General features: G+C 35.5%; 2 protein-coding genes across 3 annotated transcripts in view; one reads left to right on the top strand and one right to left on the bottom strand.

Annotated features, from left to right (window-relative positions):
• Positions 1-478: 478 nt before the first annotated feature.
• LOC117403646 (probable dimethyladenosine transferase) lies at positions 479-10,028 on the bottom strand. Of its 2 annotated transcripts, none has more exons than XM_034005906.3 (12): positions 9,830-10,027; positions 8,137-8,210; positions 7,817-7,903; positions 6,001-6,062; positions 5,537-5,630; positions 5,400-5,449; positions 4,943-5,066; positions 4,685-4,777; positions 4,523-4,587; positions 4,199-4,262; positions 1,983-2,089; positions 479-1,757 (listed from the first exon to the last, which is right to left on the bottom strand). In XM_034005906.3, exons 1-12 carry the CDS (start codon positions 9,885-9,887, stop codon positions 1,715-1,717), a joined length of 921 nt encoding a protein of 306 aa, XP_033861797.1. In that variant the 5' UTR covers positions 9,888-10,027; the 3' UTR covers positions 479-1,714. The 2 variants fall into 2 exon arrangements, 1 of the variants encoding a protein (XP_033861797.1); XR_009311566.1 differs by lacking the exon at positions 479-1,757 and adding an exon at positions 2,247-2,330 and having other exon boundaries at positions 2,013-2,089; positions 9,830-10,028.
• Positions 10,029-11,569: 1,541 nt separating this feature from the next.
• The window catches only part of LOC117403633 (importin-11), a 175,370-nt gene continuing 167,009 nt past the window's right edge, over positions 11,570-19,930 (top strand). The window contains exons 1-3 of the mRNA XM_059012207.1: positions 11,570-11,735; positions 15,363-15,507; positions 18,828-18,928. Of these exons, the coding sequence (XP_058868190.1) occupies positions 15,370-15,507; positions 18,828-18,928 (239 nt within the window). The 5' untranslated portion in view covers positions 11,570-11,735; positions 15,363-15,369. The remainder of the gene's footprint in view (positions 11,736-15,362; positions 15,508-18,827; positions 18,929-19,930) is intronic.

Here is a 19,930-nt window from a genome sequence, read left to right as displayed (position 1 = left end):
GGTATGTAACGGTACATTGAAGCCTTTCATCTTTTACTTGTTTTATAATTATTTTCAAGAGTGGCTTACATCTCATTTCAACATTTTAGTTGTAAAAAAACAAAACTATAAACTAATGTATAATGGATACTGACACTTGAGATGACTTGTACTGCTAAACATCAATGTTGTACAGTATGTGCAATAGATGTAATGCTGGCTCCAAGAATAAATGTTCATTTGTATGTTTTGGAATGGTTTTATACTGAAATGTATTGTATATAAAAAAAAAATTATATATATGTATATGTATGTATATATATATATATATATATATATATATATATATATATATATATATATATATATATATATATATATATATATATATATACAATGTATGTATATGTATATGTGAGTACTGTATATTCCCTTGTTTCTGTTTTAACAAAACACTGCTGTAATGTATTCAACTTTTGGGAAAGAAGCGCACGGAATATGTAGTGAAATCTTTGCCTTTTATTCTACATTTTGGTTTCCACGGTATGACGAAACAAGACAAACATAAATGAACATGTTGGTCAGAAAAAAAAGAAATCCTTTTTTTTTTTTTTATTGTATCCTAATCCTTTCAATGGGGGGAATCTTATTATGTGAACCAAAATGTAGTTTAAATACATTTACCCCAGGTGCAAAGCTGGTCTGAGGCGACAGATTGCCCCCCTTTGGCAGGGTGGCTGTCTTAAACCTCTGTTTAGAGTCACCAACTTCTATAACCCGGTTGACTCGCAATGTGATCTATTAATTTTAATACAAGAATGCAGTGGATATGTTCAGTCCATTGGGTGACTGGTTATAGCAGGTTTTACTGTATTTCTAATCACAATTCCCTGCTTACAAATTTATTTTGGATGTGTATTTAATTTATTATTTTTTTTAAACCAATGTTTCCCTCAAAACATGAACATGTATTTAAAATCTCAATTTAAAGTTTCACAGTACTGTTGCAAAATGTGTGTAAATAACGATTGTGTAAACCCAAGTAATTTCTATTTTATAGGGCCACCAGCGAACAATTTGTGACATGAATAAATCCAAATAGAGAAGGTCTCATTTCAAAGCACTGTAAACTATCATGAATATGTAAAAGTCTGAAACCTGTTGCATATCACAAATGAAGAAAGCCAGCAAGGAAAACCAGCCAGGCTCTTGACACAAAGTAGCAAGCCAAACTCATTTCAAACCTTGTATAAATACAGTAAAGGCTCTGATGGTCACCATCTTGCTAGAATAAAGTTAAATATTTAAAGGTGTTTGTATATAAAGTTTCCTTTCTAGGTTATAAGCTTTGTCACACTGCTGGGGAGGAGGAATCTAATTAAAAAAAACTCTTTACTGAAACCCCGTCACAGCAATTCACATTTTTACGAACACAATTACAAAATACTGTGCACACCTTCACAACTTCAGCAATGTAATACTACTAAAGAGGGAGGGCATGGATTGCCATTGGCCACAATTAAATGATGTGGTTTTTAACAGTATTAAATTAAAACCCATTCAATTTAACCACACTTTTCTTACCTATACCTATATGACCATACCTATAGTAAAATAAGTTAGAAGTTGATCAAGTAATTCCAGAGGACATGCACAAGCTGCATTTGTCCATTCAACAGCATAGCAGTTCTTTAGTCATTTATCTTTTATATATAAATATTCTCTTTCCCCTCATTCACGAGAAGTGGATGCCAGCCGAGTTAAATCCATGAAGCAATCTGTGGAAAGGGAATACAACCCATGAATAAATTCCATGGAAGAGAAACATTTCTACTATATGCAGAACTGAAAGGGTTGTTTCATGGTTGGTAATTTCAATAAAGTTGACCAGGACTGTACTAGTAGAATTGAAAGTTGAAAAACATATCTATTACATACAGTATAACAAGCAAAAAAAAAAAGTTACATCGCTTCTATTGAGAGTATTATTCTTTTATACTTACTTCATAAAATCATCGATGTCCATGGACCGTGCTCGTTTTTCACTGAAGCCAGTTTCTTGAAGGATGTTGTTTATTTTTTCAGAAATGCTAAAATCATCTGGTATTACCTGTTAAAGGGATATTTTTTGTAACATTTTGATTTTCTTACTTAAATAGTAGTGTTTGTTTATACACTACAATATCTCATGTGCATATGCTAACTCCTGTACTATTATATACAAACCAACTATTTGCTGCTATTTACTCATTAAGTGGCTGAGATACCTGGCAAAATGAGATGTCGCCGTTTTGCAGCTAAAGGGAATTCTGAGAAGTGCTCAAGTATGATTTTCAAGCAGGAGACGTAAACTGTAATAAGAATAAAGTATGGTAGAAACTCAGTATGGTACGGTCAATGGTTTGTGTGAAGTGCAATGGGCACTCAGACTGGCTTCAAAATCCTCTATAATAATGAATACATTACACCGTGTAACAAATTTTTTTTTTTTTTTTTGTTCCTGGGTAGTGTTATTTCCTAATTGCTTATGCCTCAAAAGTATAGAAAATGGCTATTATTCCCCACAAACTTTGCTTTTGTGACCAGGACAGTGATATTTTGAAATTTACCTATTTTCCAGAACATTCCAGATAGATTCAGTGCTGAGTAAACTTGGAGTAACTTCTAGAACTTTCCAGTAATATAAATAGTAGTATAAATACAGGGGCCTTAAGCCCACCAGTTCAGTTTAGTTCCAGCTGCCTAAGTGGATACATATCTGCATTTTTCTGAGATGGCATCAAGAGGCTGCAAGCATCCGGCAGACGCATTTTGCTATGTCTGCAGCCAATTTATCAAGACAAGAGCGAAAAAGTACTCCGTGGAAGCATCTGCTAAGATGTGTGAGGCCTACAAGGCATATTTCAGCATGCCTGTCGGGGATCAAGACAAACCCTGGGCACCTCATTTCACCTGCGAGCACTGCAAAAAAACTCTGGAAGGTAAGATGGACAATTGTTGCTCGGAATTTTATGTTATAAAATTTGTTAAAATTTTTACAATTGTAAAAGTTTTTAATTTTAAAATGTTTTACAATTTTCAATGTTATTGAAAAAATATATCATATATGAAAAATGTTGCGAGAATCTCTTACACATTAGTCATGGGTGAAATAAATGTATTTTTGTAGGATGGTACAGAGGGGAAAAGAGAGCCATGAAGTTTGCTATCCCAAGAATTTGGCGGGAACCCACTGACCACTCAAGCAACTGCTACTTCTGCATGGTGGAGTTCTCTGTGGGGAGGAACAACGTCAAGTGGGAGCCACTGGTGGACCCCCGGAAGGTGCTGATGCCACCACTGCACATCAAATTGGGCTTTATGAAACAATTTGTCAGAGCTCTAGATAAGGAGTCGGCAGCCTTCAAGTACCTTCAAGACTTCTTCCCTAAGCTGTCTGAGGCAAAGGTCAAAGCCGGTGTCTTCGTCGGACCACAGATAAAGAAGATCCTGGAGTGCAATGAATTCCCCAAGAAGCTCACTAGTAAGGAGAAAGCGGCTTGGAACAGCTTTGTCGCAGTGGTTCGGGGCTTCCTGGGCAATCACAAGGCCGAAAACTATGTGGAGCTGGTTGAGACTCTGGTGAAGAACTACGGCACAATGGGCTGTAGGATGTCCCTCAAAGTCCATATCCTTGATGCTCATCTTGATAAATTCAAGGAGAACATGGGAGCATACTCGGAGGAGCAAGGCGAGCGCTTCCACCAGGATATACTGGACTTTGAACGCCGCTACCAAGGACAGTATAACGAGAACATGATGGGAGACTACATTTGGGGGCTGATTCGTGAAAGTGATTTACAGTATAATCATAAATCTCGAAAAACTACTCACTTCTAAATCTTTTGTAGTCATTTTTGTATTACTTTAGTATAAATACATGTTAATTTGGATTCATATGTTATTTTTTTCTGACTTTATGTGAACGAAAAGACACAAATTCGCCCGTTTTCTCATTGGAAATAGGTACATTTCAAAATATCACTGTCCTGGTCACAAAAGCAAAGTTTGTGGGGAATAATAGCCATTTTCTATACTTTTGAGGCATAAGCAATTAGGAAATAACACTTACTACCCAGGAACAAAAATTGTGTTACATAGTGTTATCGATCAGTTGCGCAAGTTTTACCCAAAACTAATAATAATCTGTGCTAAGGAAACACCCTTCTAGTTTACTTACAATGTTGTGTACAGAACAGTGGATTTTGTAATTCTTCTCCAACAACTGCTCAACTGCTCTAGATCTAAAACAAAGAAAATAAGTTTTACGATACAGTTCATACAAGACGTATACCTCAATATATGTATATATATATATATTCATAAATCTCTGTTGGAAATTGTATGTTGCCTTCAATGTTTCAAAAATGACACACAAAAGCAAGTATGGACCCTTACAAAGAAAAGCTTACTTACATAAAGAAATTAAAAAAAAAAACAACTTATAGGATCTCAAGCACATATCAAAAGAAGTATTCAGCCACAACTGCTAGACCTTACTTACTTGAATGCAGAACAAAGCGTCTTATTCTTCCTTATAAACGCTATTCTGACAAGACCATCCCATTCCTAAAAAGAAAATGGTTATTTAAGTTTGCTCTCTGCTTATGAAACACTCAATGTTGTTGAGTTACATACAAACACACATGTAGCTGAGATGTCTTACTTGAAAGTTCACTGGTGGTGGTGGATTCTTTGGTTCTATTCTGACAACACTGGACTCCACCTTTGGTGGTGGACGAAAGTTATTTTTGCCAACCTAAAAAAAATAATCATCAGGCATTAATCCTGATATTCTGGATTCATTTCTGAAGTTCCATTTTAAAAACAAAAGCAATCCCTCTAAAGGTGGAAAAAAAGTTATTTTTAAAACCAGTAATATGACAGCATGGTTGTATTTCCATTGAATAAGCACATCACTTGCCTTCATCAGATGATCTACACGGGCCAACAATTGAGTGTTTATGGATAATCTACAGAAGAGTTTATCTCCAGGTTTTGCAACCAGACGAAGGGCAAATTCTCTTTGAAACATCAACACTGCACATCTAAAACAAACAAACACAAAAATACATTATTTGATTGATGTCTAATTCAAGTTAAAAGAAAACAGCTCTTAAAAGGTTACAGAACACCTTGAGGTATTTACAAACACATTACTTTTACTGTATCCAGTGACATATCTCCCCACCCCCACAATATATCTTGATTGTTTTAAAAATTGTATTCACACACCCTGGTTGATTAATCAGTTTTGGAATGAAAGCAGAATAATTTGTAACAAGGTCAAACTTTTTTTTTTTTGTAAACATCGCAATGGTGTTGTATATATTAAGCATTCAACATGTATATGGAATAAATAGTAACTATTTTTTGCTCACTTGAAATACGGCCTGTGCAGCAACAGCTTAAAAACAAACGGTGAGGAAATCTGCAAAATAAAATAAAATAAAAATTTTATTCTCCTTAACTGGATCATGTGAGACAAATCAGGAATTTAGGAGGGGCATTATTTTACCTGGTAAGGCAAGTTAGCCACACAAACATCAAAAAAGGGCAAGTCAGTCTTCAACACATCTCCAACCATGATCTGAAGCTTAGTTTGCATTGGGCTAAGGAGAAAGTTAGAAAGTGTTAACATTGCAGCTATTTTCTTAATTCATTAAGCAATTTAGGGAATTTCACAGATGTGTATATTAGACTAGTGTATACAGACACTGAAAGACACTCATTTTAAGTTTTCATGATAGATGCCAGACTAACAGTTCAGGTATGTAGAAAGAAGAATCCCTCCCCAACACACCTTTCCTAGCATGGACTGTGTAATGTGTGATATCTGTTTAGCAAGACTGTAGAAGTGTTAGATATAATTTCAATACGAGACTTGAGGATATGTAACACTAAAATATACATCTCTGAATATCCCTGAATGGTTTGGAGCAGTAAAGTGTAAAACTGTAGGACTCATCAAGCCTAACTTACGTGCCCTGCACTCTTTTCTGAAGTTCAGCTACGAGCCTGGTATCCAACTCACAAGCAACTACCTGTTAGAAAGCAACAACAAAAGTCAAGACTTCGGCTTTCAGGGGCAAAAGCATTCTGTCTAAGGGTGCATTTTTTTATATCTGACAGTAGGGTATATTTTGCATACAGTGCCTTGCGAAAGTATTCGGCCCCCTTGAACTTTGCGACCTTTTGCCACATTTCAGGCTTCAAACATAAAGATATGAAACTGTAATTTTTTGTGAAGAATCAACAACAAGTGGGACACAATCATGAAGTGGAACGAAATTTATTGGATATTTCAAACTTTTTTAACAAATAAAAAACTGAAAAATTGGGCGTGCAAAATTATTCAGCCCCTTTACTTTCAGTGCAGCAAACGCTCTCCAGAAGTTCAGTGAGGATCTCTGAATGATCCAATGTTGACCTAAATGACTAATGATGATAAATAGAATCCACCTGTGTGTAATCAAGTCTCCGTATAAATGCACCTGCACTGTGATAGTCTCAGAGGTCCGTTTAAAGCGCAGAGAGCATCATGAAGAACAAGGAACACACCAGGCAGGTCCGAGATACTGTTGTGGAGAAGTTTAAAGCCGGATTTGGATACAAAAAGATTTCCCAAGCTTTAAACATCCCAAGGAGCACTGTGCAAGCGATAATATTGAAATGGAAGGAGTATCAGACCACTGCAAATCTACCAAGACCTGGCCGTCCCTCTAAACTTTCAGCTCATACAAGGAGAAGACTGATCAGAGATGCAGCCAAGAGGCCCATGATCACTCTGGATGAACTGCAGAGATCTACAGCTGAGGTGGGAGACTCTGTCCATAGGACAACAATCAGTCGTATACTGCACAAATCTGGCCTTTATGGAAGAGTGGCAAGAAGAAAGCCATTTCTTAAAGATATCCATAAAAAGTGTCGTTTACAGTTTGCCACAAGCCACCTAGGAGACACACCAAACATGTGGAAGAAGGTGCTCTGGTCAGATGAAACCAAAATCGAACTTTTTGGCAACAATGCAAAACGTTATGTTTGGCGTAAAAGCAACACAGCTCATCACCCTGAACACACCATCCCCACTGTCAAACATGGTGGTGGCAGCATCATGGTTTGGGCCTGCTTTTCTTCAGCAGGGACAGGGAAGATGGTTAAAATTGATGGGAAGATGGATGGAGCCAAATACAGGACCATTCTGGAAGAAAACCTGATGGAGTCTGCAAAAGACCTGAGACTGGGACGGAGATTTGTCTTCCAACAAGACAATGATCCAAAACATAAAGCAAAATCTACAATGGAATGGTTCACAAATAAACATATCCAGGTGTTAGAATGGCCAAGTCAAAGTCCAGACCTGAATCCAATCGAGAATCTGTGGAAAGAACTGAAAACTGCTGTTCACAAATGCTCTCCATCCAACCTCACTGAGCTCGAGCTGTTTTGCAAGGAGGAATGGGCAAAAATTTCAGTCTCTCGATGTGCAAAACTGATAGAGACATACCCCAAGCGACTTACAGCTGTAATCGCAGCAAAAGGTGGCGCTACAAAGTATTAACTTAAGGGGGCTGAATAATTTTGCACGCCCAATTTTTCAGTTTTTTATTTGTTAAAAAAGTTTGAAATATCCAATAAATTTCGTTCCACTTCATGATTGTGTCCCACTTGTTGTTGATTCTTCACAAAAAATTACAGTTTCATATCTTTATGTTTGAAGCCTGAAATGTGGCAAAAGGTCGCAAAGTTCAAGGGGGCCGAATACTTTCGCAAGGCACTGTATATGACTAATCATTACCTTTTTTGCTTTCTCTAATAGTTTCACGGTCATGTTACCAGTACCAGGACCAACTTCCAGAACCACATCTGTTGGCCGAAGAGCAGCCTAAAATAAAATGAATTGGAAAGAACAAATTAATTAAAATAATAAAATAATTGAGGTTAAAATGTTATGAATCCCAAACAGGTAACAGGTAGCATGATTAAAAACACAGGAAAACACGTCTTTCAGTGAATGGTCACATTTTTGAAGAAGCAAGAAACTGAACAGATTTTTTACATTTTCTCCTGCGTATTTCAAGCGTACATTTACAGTAGACATGATGATAAATGTCTTACCTTTTCAATAATGCTATTAACAATCAGAGGATTTTTTAAAATGTGCTGACCTATTCCAGTGTTAAACATGATGCCTGTAGAGAAAGCAACACAGTTACTTACTACAAACTTCACAACACCACACTACATTTCAAACTGAAGTCAGGTTTTACTCATTAAACACACTTCGGAATACATTTCTTCAGGGACAACTGCGTCAGATAAATCAGCAAAGAGATTTCTGTGCAAATACAGTACTACAGCTTGCCATTTTTTTTAGCAAATAAATGATTGCAGCTGAGAGATGGTATTAGAAGTGTTTTGCCAATCCTATAAATCTTACAGCCCAAAATCATCAGCATACGACAGTACGAATACTAACACATCCATACATGCTTGTTGTCTTTCTCCCCTTCGGTCACGATTTACATTAAAACAGAAATTTTAAAACAGTTTGTGTGACCTCGAGAGTTCGAGAAGTTGCCCTGCCAAAACTTTGAAAAAATATGTATGCATTATAAAACAGATATAGATAGGAAACTTAACCTGGTGCAGTACAATTATGCACACAGTGACTGAAGATGATCTTTTAGGTCAGGACAATGATTGTTGAAACTATAATCTCATACTAGATACACTAAATCTTTACACACCATTATTTACATTAAATTCGCAACAGTCTAAGGTGATTAGTTCAGCTAATTCCACTCCTAATATGATTATTGCAGCAAATGCTGTACCAACACAAGTTTCAGCACATGGGACTGAACCAGAATCAGATACTAAATAAATTGTTGAGCTAGTCCAGCTGACAGGCGCAGTCATGCTCATGTGCAGTCTTTGATTCAAAAGCACATGCTTGTCTGATCTGTTAGACCTTCTGTCTTGTCTATCACGATATAAACTGACTTAATAGGGAAGTGCAGCTTTTATCTCTCCACGTGTCAGTAATGCTAATTACACAGTGCAGTACAAGTATGTGCTAGATAAGGCAGGCGTTTCACATTTTACCCTACGATGTACACAACGGCATGTGCAAATCCCAGGGCCAGACTTCCTGCTGCTGCTGTCAGAAATTACCATCTGTTAATAGATTATCACAAGTCTAGGGCACACAACTAGCAGACATGTTTCTGCATTTTAAAAAAATCGTGCACTGCGAGTGTGTGACGCAAATCGCGTTTAGTGTACTGCTCTTGAATTCGTTTTTAGAGACCTGTAAAAGAGCAGTCACGTGCGGGGCATTTTCCTTGCAACATTCCATTAATAACTCCACTGATCACGTCATTGTGAAAGCGTACGCATTTATGGGGGGAGCTTCACCAGTTACTGCCACATGGTGCCTATACCCACTTTAACCAGGCTTTATTACGACGTCTACTATCACGTCTAAGCAATTTTCATTTGTACGTAATTGTGTGCTGTTGAGCCATGTATCGTCAAATCAAGGAAATAGAGTCTTATGATACATAAAAATAATAATAAAAAATAAAATCAGTAATAGTACCGAACCGCTGTAAGTAAAGATTTAAAACTAAACTATGCGGTTATAATTGTTTAATAAGAACTATAAATGGTCCCCAGTCACTTTAGACGGTTTAATTAATTAAAAAGCATTAAAAAATACACGTACTGTACTGTACAATTTTCTCATAAATGTAACGTATTTCCACCAAGCACAACGTTATTCAATAATCTTTACACAAACACTAACCTTGACTTTTAATTTCCTGGTGTTGTCGGGTTTTCTTTTCTGCTTTAACTTTCGGCATTTTGATTTTCTGAGGTCTAACTTTTAGTTATTTACAATACTGTAGTAAAAAAAAAAAAAAAATCTATTCCACAACACGTGTTTAAATGCGCCCGATTGAAATGAGTATCCAGTTCTACCAACGTAAATGGATACTGTTGGATTCTGGGATTTGAAGTCCACCGAAGCTTGTTTCGGAAAAAAATACTGCTTTTCCCGAAATGCTTCACGCTCCTCGTTCTGTCGCAGGTTTTTTTTACATCACCACCACCAAGTTGTTTTTTTTTTAAGAACCAATGTGCGTCTGATTAAACAAATACACACCCCCCCCAGCGGCAGTGGATGAATTACAATACAACGCGTATATAAGCATAAGGAAAGACATAGTTTAATTTCACATTTTTTTCAAAACAATGCACTTTCAGATATAGACAGTCTTTTGTTCTGTTCAATTAGGCTGTCAGGGACGTTCATCGTATTGGTGTGAACAGGGACAGTTTTTTTGATAAAAAAGAAAAAAGATTGAATTGATTTGTTGTGAGGTGTGATATTAATAATTCACCTAGTTTGTGCTTAATTAAAACACAGATCAAACCAAACGCATACAAAAATAAATTATAAAAGTACAACAATGCGACAGTCGGCAAATGTAAGATGAATAAAATGAAGCAGAACAAAATAACTCGACAAATCGTTTTTTTCTGTCCTTACGGAACCATACCGGTTAGTGTTCCACTTCTCATCAACATGTAATACACTACTGCCACCCAGCGGTCACTTAATTATCATGCTTCTAAAAATAATTTCTAACTAATAATGGTACAGATTGCATCATAAACCTAAATCATAAATTAAAATACATGAATAAAATTGCCGGAAAAGTATCGTTTAAATAATAATTAAACAATAATATTAAAACATATTTAAGAATTAATTATATTAATAATGTAATAATTAAATCACATAATTTTAATGAATGCAAATCTGTACCTCCGTAATTAAAGTGTAACAATCTTTTTTTTTAATTTTTTTTTATTTAAGTAATTCGGGCTCTTATCATCACAACACCATTTTAGTTCTCTTGTAGACTTTAAGTTCACAAAACGACGCCCTCATTTCCTGTGTTACTAGTAATCCCATCCGAGTCTTCACTTGTGTTCTACGCTTTAGGAAACCACTGGGAATATTTATCTTATTAAAATACGTTTGTAATTTATTATTATTATTATTATTATTATTATTATTATTATTATTATTATTATTATTATTATTTTAAATAAGGAAGTGTGTTATGCGATCCTATTTCATTTAACAGTAAACGTGGAGACAAAAACACCTGTGTATAGTTGGTCCATTTATACAGAAGGGCTTGTCTTATTTTTAAATGTATTGTTTTTGTGGCTTCATCCAGAGAACATCTCATGATTTTTTGCAACCATACCAGAAAGCAGTTATGACATACATATGTCAGGCATACAAGCATTGCTAATTTTGAATTCCAGTTGACAATTTAAAATATGCGCTGAATAAGACACTGCCGCCCCTTCACTGATACCAAATGGTTTTAACAATTATTGCAGAATTGTTTCATGTCTCCATTAGTTGTCCAAGCCCTGTCAAAGTTATGAATTTGCACTAAACTTTAAACTTTAGTTGAAACTTTTCCCACTGGCTAATGCACGCTCTCTTTTGCTGGAGCATTGTTGTTTGTGTACAGAGCACGTGCTTGTAAAGCCTACATCATCACCGCGCGCTGGCTCCGTAGTGGACGGGGCGATCCTTTGCAGGCGTTCGTACAGATTACTTTTTGATATAGTCAGTGGTGATACCCTGTTACTTTGAGATATTCACTAACTGGATTTAAAAAAAGGTAAGCGTTTGTCATAAAAATACTGATACAAACACTCACGGTAGGTAGTTTCAGTTCTGACAACCAATTGTTGTGGGCCAGGCCAGACTGTGTAGTGTACTCATTTTTATTTATTTATTTTACAATCGCTGCTTGTGGCACGACTTTCAGCATTTTGTATGAGACGGGGCTGTTTGATATGCTTCAGATTACATTGTAACAGTTAAAATCGCCATAGGGTTTCGGGTATTTAGGTGTGTATACTGACCTATGCATCATACGCACATGCTACTACTAGTTTATTTACAAGTGTTTACTTTCCACCACACGTGAAAAACGTTAGACTTAAATATTTTTTTTTTTTTTTTTTTTTTTTTTTGTCATGGAGTTAAAGTGGGACATCCTAAAAAACGAATGTGAAAAACGCTTATCGTGGCTTAATGTGCTCAAATTCAAACCAACCCCCTAGAAACACTGTTAATGGCCTAGCACTTTACAATACAAAAAAAAGTTTAAATATAGACAGTATAGTTTAATATTAGAAATAAACTGGTGAGGCCAAAAATATGAAATTGAGTTATGCTGCTGTGCTTTTGTGTTAAACACACACAAAACATGCCATGCCATTGCAGCAAGCATCAAGGGAGAACATGCACAACAATGCTTATAATCACCTGCTAGACTGACATAAATTCATAACATGCTTTAATTGGTCCTGTTTTTACACATTTCTTTTGTAGTGTGACCTACAAAATACAGACATGTAAGCAGCCTAAAGCCTTATTTCTGAATTAAAATATTTATTATCAGAACTATTTATATATTGTGCATTTTTTTTATCCAGTAAACAAGATATTTAACCTTTTACTGCAATGTTTATTTTTGTCCATGTTAGATTTTTTTTAAAGAAAGACGTTCTATCTGAATGTTCCTCAACAATGAGGCAGTGCCCTCTAATTGAATGAACCCTTTTAATATGCTGCTGTTTGTATATCTATAGTATCCTTGATCATCCACTTCAGCTGGACATTTTTACTTTTAATTACATTTTGCGTTTAAAATTAAGTAATGATAGAATTGACCATTTGAAGAAGAACCAGGTGTATTAAATGCATCTTTAACCATCCAGTAATTTTGAAAGGTGTTTGGGATTGTTAAAAATGTATGATTCTGGCCTTTTGGTCCATATCTATTTTGAACTAATACATTAACAAATCACTTTTGGACTTCAGCTAGGTTGATTTGGATAATTATTAGACAGTGTGCTGGTTAATAACAATGCCAGACATATAAATATATTATATTTTGGTCTTTGAGATTACTATAGATGGTTAATGTGAGGACACAATTATTTGATTTAGCAGTATTATCAATTTAAATGGCTAATATTTAATTGATGTACATTCTTGGAAATAGCCATTATACCAACAGTGCATTGAAATAAATAAATAGATCTAGATGTAGAGGGGAGGTAGATATTTAAAACATGCCAAGTTCTACGACCAACATAGCTGATGAGATTGAAGGGACACGGACATGTCTGCTTTTGAAGCATTTTCCTTCATGAGTGTACGGTGCTGTCAGCTTCCAGGCTGGGCGTTGTACAAGCTGATGTGGTGGCAATCATAACTTAACTTTGTTGTACTGTATGTGAGAGGCAATTAAGGAGTCTGGTTGAAAAACAAGGAGTTGCTGCAGCAGATGACATGGCCACCTCTGAGCCCATCCCTGGGGCAGGGGTGGGGTCATGCACTTGAAGCACAATAGCTTTGGAAGGTTTCTACATGAAAGATAAATCTTAGGAACAATATCTGTAAATTTAATGTCATATTCGGTAATGGCCCAGAGAACTCGCACCTAATCTCTTAAACTCTTGAAACAACCAAGGAATTTACTACTTGGATGTTAAATTTGTAAAGCAATTTTCACCAAGTTGATTGAATCAAAACTGTTTTGATGTTGTCGTTTGTTTACATGGCTGGAAAATATCTTCTGGTAATTGCTTGAAAAGTTGCCATTTGTTTTATAGGTTTTATAGTTACGGAAATTAATGAACTAACTTACATTTCTGAATCTGGATGTAAACAACACAGTGGATTGTTGTAAAATGATTTTACAGTAAAAAACTAAATATGTGGTTTGTTCATTTTCATATATTTGGACCTTTTATTATTTTCCCTCTACTGAGCTGTAACTAAACAAATTAATCTATTATTTTTCTGAAGAAAAAAAGCACTAAAAAGAACTCCAGCTTATTTGAATTGGATACATAGTGTTCAGCATTGTGACTTCATATTGTTTTCAAAGGTTACTGAGGCATACACTCTGTTGACAGTGCACTTTTCATCTGACAAATCGCATGGACAGATCTATTTCACTCAATGGAATGGAGCACTGAGGACAAAAAAGTAGTCTCACAACTGAATGTGTGGTTTGCAGTTGTGATAAAGGTTTATAAACATTCACAGCATAGAAACACCATGCAAAGGTAAGATGTAAGTGGTGCACACGTTGCTCAGGGATGGAAATAAGGCTCAGATTGCATTGTATTGCCGTTCCTGACCCCTGTCATTTTATGCTTTACATATTGGTGCAGCCGATTTGTTTAAATGCTGTAGAGTTCAGTGCTATGCCTAGTTGTGAAAGTATAGCGTACCATTTAGATTTGTTGTTTAATTGAGATTAATGCACATGAGCTTGTTACCTTTACGCTGTGGCTAATCAAGCTGCTAGTAAAACCTGGAATGGGTGAAACTACTAAAATCTCCATCCCTGAACTTTGACAAGTCATGCTTTAATGACTATCTTTGTGATTTTTTTTTTTTTCCTTCAGTTAATATACTTGGCCTCTGCAGTTGGAAAATATTTGTGATTTTCCACAAAGTAAAACCAACCAGTAGATGTCAGTGTTTCTCTTATTTTTTTTTCTTTTTTGCAATACTGGGTAATCGGATTTCCACTCATTGCTTTATTCTTGAAGTTTCTTAGCCACAAGATTAGGTGAATCTTGATATATGGTACTAGACAAACTAAATAAACTTGTTTTGGAATGATTGAAATACATTTTCTTTTTTTTTGTAGTTGTCGTGCAATCAGTTATCCCACAATAATAATTAAAAAAGAACAACTCTCAAGAATCTTGAGGGAACATACCCCAGTTCTATGTATCGCATACACTCATAATTAATTAATCACTTTTCTTCATTATAATCACTTAATAGGAATAATGTATTGGCTTATGGAAGGTCTTTGTTGCAGCAGTGTGATTAGCATTTTAAGTGAGCATGATTTTTTTTAATGCAATCTGCATTCGTGTTTATAGGATACAAAAACAGCTCAACTTAACTTAATATCCAGGTACTTTGAAACCATCAGATACTGTGGTTTCTGAGAAAATCTGTGCCTTTTATTTTGAACACAAAAAAAATCCCTACTTTCTATTGAGGGGGTTTGTGGCATGTGACCTCTTTGTTTGACAGTGGCAGATTCTACAGTTGCACATCACTGAGTAGTCTCTTCCAAAACTACATCGATTCAGGAATCCAACTTTTAGAAGTTGTTGAAAAAATCGTAAGTAAGCATGGCTAATGATAGAAGCGAAAGGAAATAAAAGGTATACATGGTTGTCTCTTTTTCTGTCCCAAATAGATTATCCATGGACATTAACAGTGCCAGCACTATTGTTCTGCAGGCCTTGACCCAGGCCACCAGCCAGGATACCGCTGTATTGAAACCAGCAGAGGAACAGCTCAAGCAATGGGAAACGCAACCAGGCTTTTACTCTGTGCTACTGGTAGGTGTGCTTTAAGCAGCTGTAACTTTTTTGTCAAGCGAGACACGGTTCCTATTACTGTCGTCCTTTGTGTATGCGAATGTCTTATTGTTTAATGACAGCAGCACACCGTGGATTGATCTGTTTAGAGACAATATATGAATGATTAAATTAGTATTCTAAAATATTTTATTTAAAATGAGATCTGAGGTACCAAGCGTCCGTCCTAGTGGACTTTTTGTTTTGTATTCAGGATGATTTTAATTTATACATGCTTATTAATTGTAAAATGCTTATTTTGCATTTGCTATTCACCTTGGGTTGTGTTTATGGGAGATACCACCCGTGGTCAGAAATACTTGATTACACTTGCGTAGAGATTATTCCACAAGTAACTGATGTAAACTATTTTGCAGTTAGTACTGTACGTGGATAGGAATATTTTGTGAACGTTTTCTGTGTGAAGGTCAAGTGGATTGTGAGAATTTGGGTGATTTTAACACAGAAGGACTCTCATGTTGACTCCAAATGATGGTGGGTTTTTAAATTTAATCTAGCTTTTGTGAGCAATAGAAAAAGCCCAAGGGTTAGGTATGTTAACATTTCTAATAAAGACTGAACTCAAATGATATTTAGAACAAAGCTTTTTAAAAAAAGGAAGCTTTAGAATATTGCTCTGTGGGCTTGGCGTTAGCCCTCCATTATACACAGGATGTGATGCAAAGTGCCTTCTAGGACAGACTCTTGGTATCTAGTAGGAGCTAATTTTAAATAACGATAAACTGTTTTCTATTATTAATTGTGACACGATTTGATTTTGATTGATGGTTGACCCACCTGTAGCAGATCAATCCACGATGTGCTGCTGTCATTAAGCAAAAGTTAACTGACAGGTAATTTCCAGCATTCATAAATGATGAGATAATAATAGGAACATACAAATTGTTAATGAAGCTCTCCAGCTTCGGAGCAATATATTGCAACAAAAGCTCCTTCAGTAAAAGTCAGTGTTTTTAATGCATTTGGAGGGAATGAGTTTGTCTGTTAGTTTCAAGGGATGCCATTTTTAAAAAATTGAGATTTATTTTTAATAAGGTACTAATTTATATAGATTTTTATTTCTAATTCCTAATTCAATATTCATTAACATTTTGAAAGAATAGTTGAATGTGAATAACTAAATGCTGATTTCACTTCCAGCAGCAGTACTGTGTGTGTCTGTAATGGGTTTGTAACTTACGGAAGAGCCCTCGGGCCATGCAAGAAAAAAATAAAACTTGAAATTTTGTCTTTAAAACTCAATTTCCCCTTTAAAAACACGAAATTTCAACATTTACATACCAACTGGGTCTGGGGAAAAGCCGGAGGAGGCGGAACGCTTGCTGACAGCACTGCTAAACCTCAAATTCATTTCCGTTGGGTTTTAATAAAGTTAATTCATTTTCCCACATATATAACAGAGTTATATCTGTTTGAAAAAGCAGCAAAAGTTTGGAGTACACATGTTTTACACAGGATTGATCAGTAATTCATCTACGTTTCTCTTTAGGCTATACAGTTTTTAATTAAGGCTGTTTTATCAATAAAGAGCGTCTTGCCCCATTAGATAATTTTTATACTGTGTTGACAAATGTCTCTTTGAAAAAATACATACGTTTGGAGCAATGCATCACCAAAGGTGTAATTCCTATATGAAAAACATATTGCTTCAAGGTATCCATTATCCAGTATCCAATAATAAAAACAAGCCAGCCGCAGCCCTATATAGTGAACAAAGAAGACTACGCGGCGATCTGATTCAAGCATTCATAATTCTAAAAGGTATTGGCAATGTCGACCCCGGGGACATTTTCGACCTGAAAAAAGAAACAAGGACCAGGGGTCAGAAATGAGTCTGGAACCAGCTCCCCTGTAATGTTGTTGAAGCTGACACCCTGGGATACTTCAGGAAGCTGCTTGATGAGATTCTGGGATCAATAAGCTACTAACAACCAAAATGAGCAAGATGGGCCAAATGGCCTCCTCTCGTTTGTAAACTTTGTTATGTTCTTATGTACTCCATTAAGTCTGGCTTTTCTATATAAAAAATAAAAACAAACAAAAAAAACCCATTGCCCCAGGATAATGCCAAGTGTATTAAATTGTGTGGACTTAGGAAAAATAGTTGAGATTTGCAAACTACACGGATCATTAGTGCATGTGCGTAAACAGCATATTGTCAAACTATTAGTGCAATACATAACCCAGGTAAATACTGATACATTGTAACTGAAAATTGCATGTTTTCGTATTTTTTAATTAATAAAAATGCGCACAGACAAAGACAAACCTTCCCTAGCATGGCAACGAGAAACATCTTGCAGACTATGCCACACAATATTAAAGTATGAAAACTCATAATAGTAATTATTATTATTTTTATTGTGCAGACTAGAGATTTTTCAAGAGGTTTTGCATTGCTTTTGTGCACCGTTCGTGCACTTTTGTCTTGGTGCGACGTTCATCCTCCCCTTCTAGATCTGTGCTTCATGTAGCTCTTTCATGCCATGTTACTGAATAACTTCAACTCGGGCAACTTTCATTCAGATTAGGTTGTAAGCACCCTTCGTTTATGTATAAAACAGTTTGGGCATTTTCATGTTGGATGCAGGTGTGTACAACGCATTGCCCCAAAACATTATTTATTTTTTTAGATATATGTGCGCACACTATATAAAAAAAATTGAAATTACTTTGAATGACTAGAGACACCTTTGGTGATGTCATTATAATACTTAATAGAAATACGTAATATGCATTGCACCAAACTTATTTATTTTGCAAAGAGACATTTGTCTATGCAATATAAAAATTATCAAATGGGGCAAGATGCTTTTTATTGATAAAACAGCCTTAATTAAACACTGTATATTGCCTAAAGAGAAACTTTAGATTAATTATTGATAAATCCTGTGTAAAACATGCTTACTCCAAACCTTAGCTGCTTTTTCAAACAAATATGATTCTATAATATATGTGGGAAAATGAATTTATACTAGAAAATACCTTTTCTTAGACTTTATTAAAACCCGGTGGAAGTGAATTTGAGGCTTCAGGCAGCTGTGCTGTCAGCAAGAGTTCAGAGCTCCGCCTCCTCTGGCTTTTCCCCAGACCCAACTGGTATGTAGAATGTCGACATTTCGTGTTTTTAAAGGCGAAATTGAGTTTTAAAGACATTTCAATTTTTTTATTTTTCTTGCATGGCCCTAGGGCTCTTCCGTAGTAACTGGAATAGCCTTAATATTGTATAAATACCTTTTTACGTCAAAAAGCCCGTAACAATTTGTTCTACTTTTTGACAGAATATCTTCACAAATCACTCGCTTGATGTAAATGTGCGATGGCTAGCTGTTTTATACTTCAAGAACGGGATTGAACGCTACTGGAGACGAGTTGCTCCACAGTGAGTTTATTACAAGCATCTATTACATTTTCTTGAATTTAAAAACAAAGTAAATACATAAATCAACTTCATACTATACAACATAATAATAATAATAATAATAATAATAATAATAATAATAATAATAATAATAATAATAATAATAATAATAATAATAATAATTGGTCTTCTCCTTCAATGTTTTATGCTCTTTACTATCATGCAGTTTGTTACTTTTTCAAATTAGATTAGTTTAAGGATGTTTTTATGTTAGATAAATTAAAATGGAGCTTTCTTGAAGTCTGTAACACTATTTACCAAGGTTATTCCCTACTTTTTCAGTTTTAATTAAATTTTTTCCCCCTTTTTTAATGATTTTGTAACTTGCTAATGATCTTATTCCTGTTTTCACAGACCCCGATTAGCAATAATAGTGGACTGCCTTATCTAGGGTATCATCAGGGTGTATCAAGATTAGTGCTAATCAGGGTCTCTGAAACCAGCCAGTAGTGTTGGGACAAATATCCAAATATTTCAGAATATTTCATGTCCTCAAAAAAAACCATGTCCGTGTCCACCAGGAGATTACACAATTGATTCAAATGAGAGATACATATCGTATCATAACATGCTGTGCCTTGCTCTGATTTACCATCTTGAATCCTGTTTTTAAGCATGCCATACCAAACTCCTGAATTAACAAGATTTGAACTTTTGTATTATTCCATTTGGAGTCTGTTGCAATCAATGTACAGCATAAGCTTCAAAGGCACATATTTCTCCTTTTTTTAAATAGATTTAAATCTTTAACTAAGTAAATTTAATAGTAAGAGGGATAGACAAAAAAAGACGAGAAAAAGGTCACTTTTGTGGAGTGGACTAGACAGCTACTGTAAGGGTGAGAAAGGAGACCGAGTAAGCTGATAAGTGGTAGGTAAGGTTGTCCTGTTATGTTTTTTAGTTTCAGGAGCTGTATAACATCACTTATCAAATTAACCTATGAAAGTGGGGCAGCCTGCTAAC

Source organism: Acipenser ruthenus, chromosome 1 (genome assembly GCF_902713425.1).
Source record: "Acipenser ruthenus chromosome 1, fAciRut3.2 maternal haplotype, whole genome shotgun sequence".
Taxonomy (NCBI): Eukaryota; Metazoa; Chordata; class Actinopteri; order Acipenseriformes; family Acipenseridae; genus Acipenser; species Acipenser ruthenus.
Note: the sequence above shows the minus strand (reverse complement) of the source record. Positions and strands in the feature narration are given on the sequence as shown.